Source organism: Hylobates moloch, unplaced genomic scaffold (assembly GCF_009828535.3).
Source record: "Hylobates moloch isolate HMO894 unplaced genomic scaffold, HMol_V3 SCAFFOLD_23, whole genome shotgun sequence".
Classification (NCBI taxonomy): Eukaryota; Metazoa; Chordata; class Mammalia; order Primates; family Hylobatidae; genus Hylobates; species Hylobates moloch.
Window position 1 is genome coordinate 23,009,909 of NW_026652298.1, and position 16,329 is coordinate 23,026,237.

Consider the following 16,329-nt stretch of genomic DNA (forward strand, 5'->3'; position numbering starts at 1 on the left):
ACCAGCTGGCTGACCTTGGGCAAATTTCTTAATGTCTCTGCCTCCATAAAATGCCCATAAATGAAAGCCAGTAATAGTTTCAACCTTATAGAATGGTGAAGATTAAATTATATAATCCATGTAAAGTGTTTACATGAATCCTAGGTATAGAGAAAGTGCTCCATTATTATTGTTATTATTATTTTCTAAGAGCAAAAGGACACTATGCCTTCTCCAAACCTTTGATCTTAAATAAAAGAGTAAAAAAATCATATTTTCCAGAAACCACCCTGCAAGGGACATGGTTCCTAAGAGAATCTGGAAGGAAGAACAGGGCTTTATTTTCTCTCAGTTTTAAGACTTTACATTCCCTAATACAACCAACTTAATACCCAGGTATAAATTCTGAGGTGGTGATATTTGGTGATATAGCTATATTATTTTCCCTCTGCCACTCTGAGTTCCCACAATGTACCGGGTACTGTGTTGAGATATTTACACATATTAACTTCAGTCCTCACATTAACAATCCCACAGGTATACAGGTAGATGCACAGATATTATAAACCCAAGTTTACAGATAAGAAAATTAGGAATGTTAATTTACCCTATAAGCTTTACAGCCTATGAGGCTATAAAGTTAGGACGGAACCCTTGTCCTACATCAAAGTAGATATATTTTACTTTAAGCTAGAAAAGCAGCAAATATATTTTATATGAGGAAAGTTCTTTATTCATCATTTCCATACTTGAAAGCTCTTCATCTGAACTTAAAAATGAATACTCTGTTTTTATTTCTTTATTTAAGTGAAATAATATTCTCTATTTACATACAAATCTTCTTTACTTAAGTAACCTAATTTTGAATTCATATTGAAAAGTAGGCTGATAATTAATCATGGAATTTGAAAGTTCAAACTTAAGAAATATTCAAACCATCTGGTGAAGCATGATAATGCAACCCATCTTAGTAAATTCTCTCACAAAGGAAGAGTGGGAGCTTAGTCCTATGGAGAAATGTTTGGGATTCCTTTACATGAAAGAAACTTCACTGGGTAGGAATAGATTAAAGTAGGCACTGGTGAACAGGGGATTCCGGATTTGGAGAAAGGACTAGAATGCTGTAGGAAGCATTCCCAGAAGAGCAAAACAATGCATGTCGTAATTATTTAAAACAGAGAAGTCAAGCAGTTAAGCAGATTATCAAAGCAATAATTTAAAAATATACTTTTGCCTCCAACTGAATTTTATTTGCAATTTTCCATGTAGTTTAAAATGTTAACAGGATTGTTTTAATAATTTATCTTAATGTGCTTTTATAGACCTGGCTTCAACAAGTTACTGTCTGTCTCACTTCTCATGCAATTTGGCTACTTGGAAGGAAGTTTTTTGCTCTAATGAACCATTAATTAATTACCCCCTGGTAGCCTTCAATTATCAATGAAGTTTTCTCTTCACTATAAAAGTAGAATATTTTGATCCAGGACTTAGTTCTTAGTCAATAGCATTCAGACAACTGCATTTCTTGATCAAGTATATGATTTATAAAATAAGTGTCCATAAAATAATAAAATAGATCCACTAACCCTAAAGAAAAACTAGTTTCATGACTGGTTGTTAGATTGCTCAACTGCACCTGATTTTCAATAACAGACACACCCAACAATAATTGGAAGAACTGTTCTATAATAAATAGAACCCAGCTGGGAAGGAGATTGATATGGTTTGGCTGTGTCCCCATCCAAATTTTATCTTGAATTGTATCTCCCATAATCCCCATGTGTCATGGGAGGAACCCAGCGGGAGGTAATTGAATCATGGGGGCAGGTTTTTCTCATGCTGTTCTCCTGATAGTGAGTAAGTCTCACAACATCTGATGGTTTTATAAAGGGCTGTTCCCCTGCACTTCTCCTTGCTGCTGCCATGTGAAGAAGGACGTGTTTGCTTCCCCTTCCGCCATGATTGTAAGTTTCCTTAGGCCTCCCTAGTCCTGCAGAACTGTGAGTCAACTGAACCTCTTTCCTTTATAAATTACCCAGTCTCAGGTACGTCTTTATTAGCAGCATGAGAACAAACTAATACAGAGATGTACTTAAGATTTCATTTAAAACCATTTAGATCAGGAAAAGATCTTTTCTAATAGACTTATCAAAGGGTTTGTGTTGACACTTAATCATTAACCAAGATAGACATGTAATATCTGTCCTGTTATCCTCCTGGACATGAAGGAGCCTGGGTTATGTGTCTTTTTTATGTACTCTCATAGGGCCTGAGCATTCTTTTATCACATTCTTCATCGTAATTGCTTGCTATCCCTGTTTCTTATTCATTTTGTATTACTAGGCTCTGGCACTATTTACTGTTTGATATATAGCAACCCTGATAGAACGAATGAATGAATGAATGACTCTCCACAGAAAATAAATTCCAGTGGAGGTGGTTAGAGAGGATCTGTTGTTTTGCCTACCCAGCACATAACCTCATAGGCAGCTCTCTGAAGAGAGATATCATTGGTTCCTGCTGCCTAGATCCCTGGAGCTGCTTTTATTCTTGACCTTTCCAAGGTCTGGATCTTCAGCTTTTCCTTTAATTCTTGAGTTGTTCTGTCAAGAAACTCCCTTTTCAGCCTTAAGTTGATTACTTGCCACCAAAGAACTTTGAATTGATATTTGTATCAAAGAAGTGACAACAGCCACAGCTGTATTATTCGTCCCCAGGAAGACACAGAGCTTTAGCAGAGGATAGGTTTCCACTGCCAGCCTAAGTTTTGTTCTATTAAGGGAGAACTACAGGACATGTAGGGAGGCCCACTCACTTCATGGTGAGAAGGATTTTCAGATTAAACTTTCCTGAGTACGAAGGGGGAATTGCAAAGGTAGAAGCCTTTGTTGTTAAGATAATAATATATAAAAGCCTTTGGGAGGAAATATCTGTTGGGGAAATTTTTTATTAAAATACAGTTTAATAAATGGGAATGAAGCACATATAGATCTCCTGAATGGAAAGAATTTGTTTTTGTTTTTGTTTCAGAGGACTGACAATATTTATTCAATAAACATTTGCTGAATGCCTACTATGTACAAGACACTTTAATATTAATCAGTAGACAAAACAAAGATCTTTTCCTTCATGGAGCTTAGATTCTGGAGGAAAAAGACAGAAAATAAAAAATAACTCAATTTTCTAATGCGTTAGGTAATAAGTGCTATGGGGAATGTCTAAGCAGAGCAGGGTTAGAGGGAATGGAGTGAGTATAATGATTCTAAAAATATATCCATATATATTAAGAGGTGGAGCTTAATTCTGCTACCTTTGAGTGTGGGCCAGACTTAGTGACTCACTTCTAACAAACAGAATATGGCAAAAGTGATGACATATCACTTTTAAGATTAGGTTATGAAAAGACTGGCTTTTGTCTAAGGTACATTCTCTTCCTCTTAGGTAACCTGCTCTGAGATAACTGCCAGGTTGTCAGCAGCCTTATGGAGAAGCTAATGTGGCAAGTAGCTAAAGCCTTCAGCCAACAACCAGCAACGATCTGAGTCCTGCCAACAATCATTTGTGAGTTTGAAAGTGGATCTTCCTGTCCTAGTTGCAACTTGAGATGACTATAACCTGTGACTCTCATCTAGAACCACTCAGTTAAACTGCTCCCAGAATCCTGACCCTCTGAAGCTGTGTGAGATAAAACATTTTTGTTGTTTTAAGCTGCTAAGTATTAGGATTCATTGTTACATACTGATAGATAACTAATACAGTGAGGGTAAGAAGGGGGCAGTTGCAGTATTAAGTAGGGTGGTCTAGGCCTCGTTGAGAAGGTGACATTTGAATTAAGACTTGGGGAGGCATATCTGAGGAAAAGCAAGGAGGCCAGCATGACTGAAGTTGAGTAATGGTGGCAGAAAGTACTGGTAAAAGGGGTTAACTAGTAGGGTGGTCAGCTGATAACAGGAACTTCTAGGCTATTGTAAGGATACTGGCTTTTCTTCTAGATTAAAGGGAAAGCCATTGCAGAGTTCTGAGCAGATGAATGTAGAGTTGTTACCAAAAAATCTAACAAATATATTAGAGAGTATAAAGAGTATGTCATATATTTAAATTATGTTTACATAGTTTTTTATTGAAAACTATAGATCAAGTTATTTTGTTGTTCAATTTAATAGAGCAGCGGATGAGAAGGAAAAAGTATAGCCATAAGAAAATATTCTTAGGGAATGAATATAAATAAACCTGGCCATTTTCACTGAAAAGGATATAACCAAATTTAATTTACATCATATCATGTTATTTAGTCAAAGGATTTTAGGGAAAAGAAACAAATTTATAAAAGGTTTCTTAACTGTTTGCAATGTACAACCTGCAGAAAAGTATTACCTTTCTTTTTTCTTTTAGAGTCCTATGTGCATTTGCAAACAAGTCAGTGTGATTTATTAAAAGGATGAAGAAAAGACATTATTGGATGGATTTTCTCAACACTCATAAGAAAAATAAATTTAATTTCTTTAATTCTAAATTAAATTTCTGTAACTTTACTGACGTGACAAATAGCTATTACAGGGCAGTTTCATCTTACCTGATGTAAGGCATTTTTGATGTTTAGGGATATATCTCTCAAGGAGACGCTTCATACATAAATCCTTGGCCTCATCCAAAGCACATTTTCCATCATCATTTCTAAATAATGGATCAGCTCCATTCAGAAGAAGTAACTCTGCCACCTAAAAAAAGGTTGCTTATGTAAGGGAACCCAGATTGAGGGTATATTACTGTGAACGTGTGCTAGCAGACAACTCTAAGTAACATCAAATATCTCTTTCAAAAACACAGTTTGGATTTATCTATAAATCCTTGTCCAATAAAAAAAGAATTATTGTAGTTGCTTCTGAATTTTAATTTGTTGATACATGAGTTTCTTCTCATTAAAAAAGACTAAAGGAAGAATGAAAGGGAGAAAGAGAAAAAGAAAGAAGGAGGGAAGAGAAGAAAGGGAGAAGGAGGTAAGGGGGATGGAAGGTGGGAAAGCAGGCAGGCAGAAAGGCAGGACGCAAGAAAGGCTGAGGTAGAAACATCAGTGGCTCAGCTGCTAGTGAAATGAAATTAGCAAATACACCAAGAATTAGAACTGGGTTCTGTAGTAGTAAATATAATTTTAACAGTTTCCAGGAGATAATTACATCTTCCGTTTATACCTGTGCTGCTGCTGCTCCTCCTCAGACTGTCGGTGAAAAAGCGGTCAATCTATTACTACCGTTACTACTTCTCAAACAACCTCCTCTATGCAGATCTCCCCGAGCTCCCCCAATGCCTCACCATCCACTGCTGCCCAGAGAAAAATGACTTCTCCTTCTTTTCACACACATATTACTGCCCAATATACTCCACATTATACTTATTTCTTTCATATCAATCTCTCCTAGTGTACTTTTTTCTAACTTTCTTGAGGGTGGGACTGTCTTTTTCTAAAATAATTTATTATTTTTCAACAGGAAATTAATGAATATGGTTCAAAATACAGAAGGCTCAGACGAAAATACAGTGCAAAATAAGTTTCCCTCCTCTGCCCCTGTACTATTATTTTTTCCTGAGTCAGCCATGGTTAATTTATTTGGAATTTTCCAGCAATAGTCTAGTCCAATAGGTATGTATGTATGTATGTATACATAATATGTATGTATACATATTTTCTTACACAAATGGTCATATATTATATACACTCTGTATTTTGCCTTCTTTCCCCCACCCTCCTAACAAGTCCTTGGAAACTGTTCCATATCAGTGTAGACTACACTTCCTCATTCTTTTCAGCAGCTAAATTTCCATGTTAATGTATGGAATCAGAGGAAGGATATAAATTTCTATCCAGTGTATGTACCTAAAAATTACAAGTGTATATATATTTCCTTTTATAAGAAAGCATCCCAGCCTACTAAAGTAGTTTGAATCTTTCTCTCTTACCTTTGATATTATCTAGTTTGTGCCACTCACAAACACAACAGGTACACTTTCCTCATCTTCCTATAATAAAATGATTATCACAAATTTACATTATGTCAGTCTTTTTTTTTTTTTTTTTTTTTTTGAGACAGAGTCTCGCTCTGTTGCCCGGGCTGGAGTGCAGTGGTATGATCTTAGCTCGCTGCAACCTCTGCCTCCAGGGTTCAATCAATTCTTGTGCCTCAGCCTCCCAGGTGGCTGGGAAAAGGTGTGCACCACCAAGCCTGGCTAATTTTTATATTTTTAGTAGAGACGGGGTTTCGCCTTGTTGGCCAGGCTGATCTTGAACTTCTAACCTCAAGAGATCCACTCGCCTCGGCCTCCCAAAGTGTTGAGATTACAGGTGTGAGCCACTGCGCCTGGCCACTGTGCCAGGCTTTTAAAGAAGATAATATATCTCTCTTTTGAGATAATAACTAGGTGGTCTCAGGTATACCACATCACTTTTGAAACTACTTTTTAATCATTTTGTACTCTGAGATGGGTGTGTATGTATGTGTGCATGTCCTTCTGGTGTATTGTTAATTCATGTTTAAAATCATAAAAGCAATATTTGCACATTGCAAAATAAGTTAAAAATTACAGAAAGGTATTAAGTGGAAAGTCAAAGTTCCTCCACACTTATTGTGGTAGGCTGAAAATGCCCCCTCATCCACCCTCACCAAAAGATATCCATGTCTTCATCTCTAGAACTTGTAAATGTCAACTTTATTTGGAAAAAAGACCTTTGCAAATATGATTAAGTTAAGGATTTTGAGATTAGGGGCTTATCTTCAATTATCTCAGTGATGCAGCCAAAATCAAGGAAGGCTGGCAGCCACTAGAAGCTGAAAGAGGCAAGTAACAGATTATCCTCTACAGCCTCTGGAAGGAGTCAAGCCCCAATGATACCTTGATTTTAGCCCAGTGATTCTGATTTTGGACTTCTAGTCTCTAGAGCTGTGAGAGAATAAATTTCTGTTGCTTTAAGCCACCCAGTTTGTGTTGGGTTATAGCTGTCATAGGAAATCTATACAGATTTGGGTACCAGAAGGCGGGGTGCTATTGTAACAAATACCTAAAAATGTAGAAGTGCTTTGGAACTGGAAAGCCTGAATTGTCTTGAACAGACATCTGGTAGAAATGTGGATGTTAAAGATCCTACCAGGGAGGGCTCAGGAGGAGCACATTAGAGAGAACCTGAATCATCTTAGATAATGCATATATCATCATGAACAGAATGTTGGTGAAAAAATGAGCATTAAAGGCATTATTGGCAAGGGCTCAGAAGGAAATATAGAACAAGTTTTTAGAAGCTGGAGGAAAGGTGTTCCTTGCTATATAGTACCAGAAAGCCTAGACTTGTCCTGCAAGTTGTGTGAAAGCAGAACTTGTAAGTGCTAAACTTAGAGGTTTAGCTGAGGTGATTTCCAAGTTAAGCACTGAGAGTGCAACTTGGTTTCTTCTTGGGGATTATAGTAAAATGTGAGGAGAAAAAGATAAATTGAAGAAAGAACTGTTAGGCAAAAAGGAACCAGAACTTAATGATTTGGGAAATTCTGTCCATCAAGATTGGCAAAGATGGTAAAACTTGCAGATTCCTGTAAGAAAAGTGTGCTTTGTAGAGAAGGCCAAGGGCATAGCTGGAAAACCTTTGTTAACGCTGAAGAGAGTAGGAATGTGACTCGTGGACCCATTCAACCATCTTAGCAGAAGCCAGAAATATAGGTGAGCCTGTGGACATATCTGTGAAAGATCCTGTTGTCTAACGGCATGAATCCCTGATCTATGAAAGACCCTGTTGTCTAATGGCATGAATCCTTGTGACACACATAGTAAACTCACAAGGTTTTTTGAAAATGCTCTGTCTGCAGAAACGCTGCATCTTAGACTGAAAGAGACAGAACGAAATGAAGAACTGCCAAGATTTTAGAGACAGTAAATAGGTTAATGAAATTACTCACCTGCAAATGTATGCTACCCTTCAAAAGAAAAGAAAAGATAACACCAAGAACAGAGAGTTAGCAATGAATGAAGAATAACAGATGGCTGTGATATAACAGAGGCAGACTAGTCAGAAGCTTAGGAGATTAGTGAATAGATAGTCAAAGAGAGCCCGGCTAAAACTATAGTCCATCTTGGTGGCCCAGAAGAATGTTGTGTATATCTAAGGCAATGTCCTTTGAGGAGATGCTAGAGAAGAAACTTCTGAGTTACTGGTCCCTGGCTAAATGTAGGCCAAACTCAAAACTCCCTGAAGAATGAACATAGTCTATAAGCCACACCAGATCCAACAGTAAAATGTAAAAATCTGGAGGGAGCCAAGATGGCCGAATAGGAACAGCTCCAGTCTACAGCTCCCAGCGTGAGCGACGCAGAAGACGGGTGATTTCTGCATTTCCATCTGAGGTACCGGGTTCATCTCACTAGGGAGTGCCAGATAGTGGACGCAGGACAGTGGGTGCAGCACACCATGCATTAGCCGAAGCAGGGCGAGGCATTGCCTCACTCGGGAAGCACAAGGGGTCAGGGAGTTCCCTTTCCTAGTCAAAGAAAGGGGTGACAGACAGCACCTGGAAAATCAGGTCACTCCCACCCTAATACTGCACTTTTCCGAAGGGCTTAAAAAATGGCACAACAGGAGACTACATCCTGCACCTCGCTCGGAGGGTCGTAGGCCCACGGACTCTTGCTGATTGCTAGCACAGCAGTCTGAGATCAAACTGCAAGGCGGCAGCGGGTCTGGGGGAGGGGCGCCTGCCATTGCCCAGGCTTGCTTAGGTAAAACAAAGCAGCCAAGAAGCTCGAACTGGGTGGAGCCCACCACAGCTCAAGGAGGCCTGCCTGCCTCTGTAGGCTCCACCTCTGGGGGCAGGGCACAGACAAACAAAAAGACAGCAGTAACCTCTGCAGACTTAAATGTCCCCGTCTGACAGCTTTGAAGAGAGTAGTGGTTCTCCCAGCACGCAGCTGGAGATCTGAGATTGGGCAGACTGCCTCCTCAAGTGGGTTCCTGACACCTGACCCTGACCCCCAAGCAGCCTAACTGGAAGGCACCCCCAAGTAGGGGCAGACTGACACCTCACACGGCCAAGTACTCCACTGAGACAAAATTTCCAGAGGAACGATTAGGCAGCAGCATTCGTGGTTCACGAAAATCTGCTGTTCTGCAACCTCCGCTGCTGATACCCAGGCAAACAGGGTCTGGAGTGGACCTCTAGCAAACTCCAACAGACCTGCAGCTGAGGGTCCCGTCTGTTACAAGGAAAACTAACAAACAGAAAGGACATCCACACCAAAAACCCATCTGTACATCACCATCATCAAAGACTAAAAGTAGATAAAACCACAAAGATGGGGAAAAAACAGAGCAGAAAAACTGGAAATTCTAAAAAGCAGAGTGCCTCTCCTCCTCCAAAGGAATGCAGTTCCTCACCAGCAATGGAACAAAGCTGGACGGAGAATGACTTTGACGAGTTGAGAGAAGAAGGCTTCAGACGATCAAACTACCCCGAGCTACAGGAGGAAATTCAAACCAAAGGCAAAGAAGTTAAAAACTTTGAAAAAAATTTAGACGAATGTATAACTAGAATAACCAATACAGAGAAGTGCTTAAAGGAGCTGATGGAGCTGAAAGCCAAGGCTCGAGAACTACATGAAGAATGCAGAAGCCTCAGGAGCCAATGCGATCAACTGGAAGAAAGGGTATCAGTGATGGAAGATGAAATGAATGAAATGAAGCAAGAAGGGAAGTTTAGAGAAAAAAGAATAAAAAGAAACGAACAAAGCCTCCAGGAAATATGGGACTATGTGAAAAGACCAAATCTACGTCTGATTGGTGTACCGGAAAGTGACAGGGAGAAAGGAACCAAGTTAGAAAACACTCTGCAGGATATTATCCAGGAGAACTTCCCCAATCTAGCAAGGCAGGCCAACATTCAGATTCAGGAAATACAGAGAACGCCAAAAAGATACTCCTCGAGAAGAGCAACTCCAACACACATAATTGTCAGATTCACCGAAGTTGAAATGAAGGAAAAAGAGCAGCTAGAGAGAAAGGTCGGGTTACCTATCAGACTAACAGCGGATATCTCGACAGAAACTCTGTAAGCCAGAAGAGAGTGGGGACCTATATTCAACATTCTTAAGGAAAAGAATTTTCAATCCAGAATTTCATATCCAGACAAACTAAGCTTCATAAGCGAAGGAGAAATAAAATACTTTACAGACCAGCAAATGCTGAGTGATTTTGTCACCACCGGGCCTGCCCTAAAAGAGCTCCTGAAGGAAGCACTAAACATGCAAAGGAACAACCGGTACCAGCTACTGCAAAAACATGCCATATTGTAAAGATCATCGAGGCTAGGAAGAAACTGCATCAACTAATGAGCAAAATAACCAGCTAACATCATAATGACAGGATCAAATTCACACATAACAATATTAACTTTAAATGTAAATGGACTAAATGCTCCAATTCAAAGACACAGATTGGCAAATTGGATAGAGTCAAGACCCATCAGTGTGCTGTATTCAGGAAACCCATCTCATATGCAGAGACACACATAGGCTCAAAATAAAAGGATGGAGGAAGATCTACCAAGCAAATGGAAAACAAAAAAAAGGCAGGGGCTGCAATCCTAGTCTCTGATAAAACAGACTTTAAACCAACAAAGATCAAAAGAGACAAAGAAGGCCATTACATAATGGTAAAGGGATCAATTCAACAAGAAGAGCTAACTATCCTAAATATATATGCACCCAATACAGGAGCACCCAGATTCATAAAGCAAGTCCTTACAGACCTACAAAGAGACTTAGACTCCCACACAATAATAATGGGAGATTTTAACACCCCACTGTCAACATTAGACAGATCAACGAGGCAGAAGGTTAACAAGGATACCCAGGAATTGAACTCAGCTCTGCACCAAGCGGACCTAATAGACATCTACAGAACTCCCCACCCCAAATCAAGAGAATACACATTTTTTTCCGCACCACACCACACCTATTCCAAAATTGACCACATAGTTGGAAGTAAAGCTCTCCTCAGCAAATGTAAAAGAACAGAAATTATAACAAACTGTCTCTCAGATCACAGTGCAATCAAACCAGAACTCAGGATTAAGAAACTCACTCAAAACTGCTCAACTACATGGAAACTGAACAACCTGCTCCTGAATGCCTACTGGGTACATAACAAAATGAAGGCAGAAATAAAGATGTTCTTTGAAACCAATGAGAACAAAGACACAACATACTAGAATCTCTGGGACACATTCAAAGCAGTGTGTAGAAGGAAATTTATACCACTAAATGCCCACATTTATACCACTAAATGCCCACAGGAAAGATCCAAAATTGACACCCTAACATCACAATTAAAAGAACTAGAAAAGCAAGAGCAAACACATTCAAAAGCTAGCAGAAGGCAAGAAATAACTAAAATCAGAGCAGAACTGAAGGAAATAGAGACACAAAAAACCCTTCAAAAAATTAATGAATCCAGGAACTGGTTTTTTGAAAAGATCAACAAAATTGATAGACCACTAGCAAGACTAATAAAGAAGAAAAGAGAGAAGAATCAAACAGACACAATAAAAAATGATAAAGGGGATATCACCACCAATCCCACAGAAATACAAACTACCATCAGAGAATACTACAAACATCTCTATGCAAATAAACTAGAAAATCTAGAAGAAATGGATAAATTCCTCGACACATACACCCTCCCAAGACTAAACCAGGAAGCAGTTGAATCTCTGAATAGACCAATCACAGGCTCTGAAATTGTGGCAATAATCAATAGCTTACCAACCAAAAAGAGTCCAGGACCACATGGATTCACAGTTGAATTCTACCAGAGGTACAAGGAGGAACTGGTACCATTCCTTCTGAAACTATTCCAATCAATAGAAAAAGAGGGAATCCTCCCTAACTCATTTTATGAGGCCAGCATCATCCTGATACCAAAGCCTGGCAGAGACACAACCAAAAAAGAAAATTTTAGACCAATATCCTTGATGAACATTGATGCAAAAATCCTCAATAAAATACTGGCAAACCGAATCCAGCGGCACATCAAAAAACTTATCCACCATGATCAAGTGGGCTTCATCCCTGGGATGCAAGCCTGGTTCAACATATGCAAATCAATAAATGTAATCCAGCATATAAACAGAACCAAAGACAAAAACCACATGATTATCTCAATAGATGCAGAAAAGGCCTTTGACAAAATTCAACAACCCTTCATGCTAAAAACTCTCAATAAATTAGGTATTGATGGGACGTATCTCAAAATAATAAGAGCTATCTATGACACACCCACAGCCAATATCATACTGAATGGGCAGAAACTTTGAAAACTGGCACAAGACAGGGATGCCTTCTCTCACCACTCCTATTCAACATAGTGTTGGAAGTTCTGGCCAGGGCAATCAGGCAGGAGAAGGAAATAAAGGGTATTCAATTAGGAAAAGAGGAAGTCAAATTGTCCCTGTTTGCAGATGACATGAGTATATATCTAGAAAACCCCATCGTCTCAGCCCAAAATCTCCTTAAGCTGATAAGCAACTTCAGCAAAGTCTCAGGATATAAAATCAATGTACAAAAATCACAAGCATTCTTAGACACCAATAACAGACAAACAGAGAGCCAAATCATGAGTGAACTCCCATTCACAATTGCTTCAGAGAGAATCAAATACCTAGAAATCCAACTTATATGGGACGTGAAGGACCTCTTCAAGGAGAACTACAAACCACTGCTCAATGAAATAAAAGAAGATACAAACAAATGGAAGAACATTCCATGCTCATGGGTTGGAAGAATCAATATCGTGAAAATGGCCATACTGCCCAAGGTAATTTATAGATTCAGTGCCATCCCCATCAAGCTACCAATGACTTTCTTCACAGAATTGGAAAAAACTACTTTAAAGTTCATATGGAACCAAAAAAGAGCCTGCATCGCCAAGTGAATCTTAAGCCGAAAGAACAAAGCTGGATGCATCATGCTACCTGACTTCAAACTATACTACAAGGCTACAGTAACCAAAACAGCATGGTACTGGTACCAAAACAGAGATATAGATCAATGGAACAGAACAGAGCCCTCAGAAATAATGCCGCTTATCTACAACTATCTGATCTTTGACAAACCTGACAAAAACAAGTAATGGGGAAAGGATTCCCTATTTAATAAATGGTGCTGGGAAAACCAGCTAGCCATATGTAGAAACCTGAAACTGGATCCCTTCCTTACACCTTATACAAAAATTAATTCAAGATGGATTAAAGACTTAAATGTTAGACCTAAAACCATAAAAACCCTAGAAGAAAACCTAGGCAATACTATTCAGGACATAGGCATGGGCAAGGACTTCATGTCTAAAACACCAAAAGCAATGGCAACAAAAGCCAAAATTGACAAGTGGGATCTAATTAAACTAAAGAGCTTCTGCACAGCAAAAGAAACTACCATCAGAGTGAACAGACAACCTACAAAATGGGAGAAAATTTTTGCAACCTACTCATCTGACAAAGGGCTAATACCCAGAATCTACAATGAACTCAAACAAATTTACAAGAAAAAACAAACAACCCCATCAAAAAGTGGGCGAAGGACATGAACAGACACTTCTCAAAAGAAGACATTTATGCAGCCAAAAAACACATGAAGAAATGCTCATCATCACTGGCCATCAGAGAAATGCAAATCAAAACCACAATGAGATACCATCTCACACCAGTTAGAATGGCCATCATTAAAAAGTCAGGAAACAACAGGTGCTGGAGAGGATGCAGAGAAACAGGAACACTTTTACACTGTTGGTGGGACTGTAAACTAGTTCAACCATTGTGGAAGTCAGTGTGGCGATTCCTCGGGGATCTAGAACTAGAAATACCATTTGACCCAGCCATCCCATTACTTGGTATATACCCAGAGGACTATAAATCATGCTGCTATAAAGACACATGCACATGTATGTTTATTGTGGCACTATTCACAATAGCAAAGACTTGGAACCAACCCAAATGTCCAACAACGATAGACTGGATTAAGAAAATGTGGCACATATACACCACAGAATACTATGCAGCCATAAAAAAATGATGAGTTCATGTCCTTTGGAGGGACATGGATGAAACTGGAAATCATCATTCTCAGTAAACTATCGCAAGGACAAAAAACCAAACACCGCATGTTCTCACTCATAGGTGGAATTGAACAGTGAGAACACATGGACACAGGAAGGGGAACATTACACACCGGAGACTCTTGTGGGGTGGGGGGAGGGGGGAGGGGGGGGAGGGATAGCATTAGGAGAGATACCTAATGCTAAATGAATTAATGGGTTCAGCACACCAACATGGTGCATGTATACATATGTAACAAACCTGCACCTTGTGCACATGTACCCTAGAACTTAAAATATAATAATAATAAAATAAAATAAATAAAATAAAAAATAAAAATAAAAAAATACAATGTAAAAATCTTTCTGATTCAGGAAGGTTAAACACAATCTCTAACCAATCAGTAATTGACCACTAAATGGTCTTGAACCAAGGGTATTCTCTTGGAAACCAGGATAAAGGTAAAAACAAGAAAAAAAAAATTTTGCAAATAGGGTCACAAGACTGCACACTGTGAGGGAAATAGACTTCACAACTTATCAAACAAAGAAGCAACCCAAGTTGGGCATGTGGGTTGGGGGGACTCAGCATCCAGAGTTGCTATAATACATTATCTTAAATGTCCAGTTTTGGCCGGATGTAGTAGCTCATGCCTGTCCCAGTGCTTTGGGAGGCCAAGGCAGGAAGATGACTTGAGGCCAGCAGTTCTAAACCAGCCTAGGTAACACAAGCAAGATTCCATCTCTACAAAAAATAGAAGTAAAAATAATTTTTTAAAAAGCTGGGTGTAGTGGTGCATGCCTATTGTCCCAACCACTCAGGAAGCTGAGGCAGGAGTATCACCTGTGCCCAAAAATTGGAGGCTGCAGTGAATTATGATCACATCACTGCACTGCAGCCTGGGTGACAGAGTGAGATTCTGTCTCAAAAGAGAGAGACAGTGAGAAGGACAGAAAGAGAGACATGAAAAGAAACACTAAAGTATGACCCATACACAGGATAAAAAGCAGCCACAGCAACTGCTTTGAGAGGGCCTATATGTGCAGAAAAACACTCTAAAACAGCTATTATAAATACGTTCAAAGAGCTGATGAAAGCCATATTTAAAGAATTAAGAAAAAATATGGTGATAATTTATAAAATCCAGAATATTAATAAACAGAAAGTTTTAAAAAAATCAAATGGAAATTCTGGACTTCAAAAGTATAATAACTGAAAAGTAAAATTCACCAGAGGCCTCAACAGAAAGTTTAAGCTGACAGATAAAAAGAATCACTGAATTTGGAGAGAGAGATTAATAAGATTACACAATCAGAAGAACAGATTTTTAAAATGAAGAAAAATGAATAGAACATCAGAGAAATATGGGGCACCATTAAGCACAACAACATACACATTACAGGAGTTCCAGAAAGACAGGAGAGAGAAAAAGCAGCAGAAAAAAATATTCAAAGAAATAATAGCTGAAAACTTCCCAAATTAGATGCAAAGCATTAATGCACACATCTAAGAAGCATAACATACTCCAAAAAAGATAAACACAAAGGGATATATATCTAGACATAATCAAAATCAAAATGTTAAAAGTCAAAGATAAAATCATGAAAGCAGCAAAAGAAAAAGAACTCATCATTTAGATAAGAACCCCAATAAAATTAGCATCTCACTTATTAGAAACAATGAGGTCCAGAGACATTGGGATGAGAAAGTCAAAATGCTGAAAGGAAAAAAAACTGCCAAGTAAGAATCTTATATCTAGCAAAACTATAAATGAAGGCAAAATAAAGATATTCACAGATTTAAAAAAAGCTGATAGAATTTATTGGTAGAAGACCTGCTTTAAAGGAAATACTAAAGGTAACTGGGCTGAAAGCAAGTGACAATAACTCAAATCCACATGAAAAAGCACATGAGTAATGGTAATTATACAGATAATTATGGGAGATAATATGATTGTATATTTATTTTCCTTTATTCCCTTAACTGATTTAAAAAGCAATGGCATAAAACAATATGATATTGTATAATAAGGCCTATAACATTTATAAATGTAATATTACTTGACAATAATACCACAAAAGAGGCAGATCAGAATAAAGCTGAATTGGAGTAAAACAATGATACCAGTTGGTAACTTGAATCTACAAGAAAACATGCACAGAACCAGAAATGTAAAATAGGAAGCTTAATAAAATAAACTCTATAAATAAATATTTGCTCTTCTTATCTC

At 38.4% G+C, this 16,329-nt stretch overlaps 1 protein-coding gene across 2 annotated transcripts in view; it reads right to left on the bottom strand.

Moving 5' to 3' along the window:
- ANKRD31 (ankyrin repeat domain 31) overlaps positions 1–16,329 on the bottom strand; it is a 175,456-nt gene that overhangs the window by 81,225 nt on the left and 77,902 nt on the right. For both annotated transcript variants that reach the window (XM_032144985.2, XM_032144984.2), the window contains exon 12: positions 4,553–4,697. In XM_032144985.2, the coding sequence (XP_032000876.1) occupies positions 4,553–4,697 (145 nt within the window). The remainder of the gene's footprint in view (positions 1–4,552; positions 4,698–16,329) is intronic.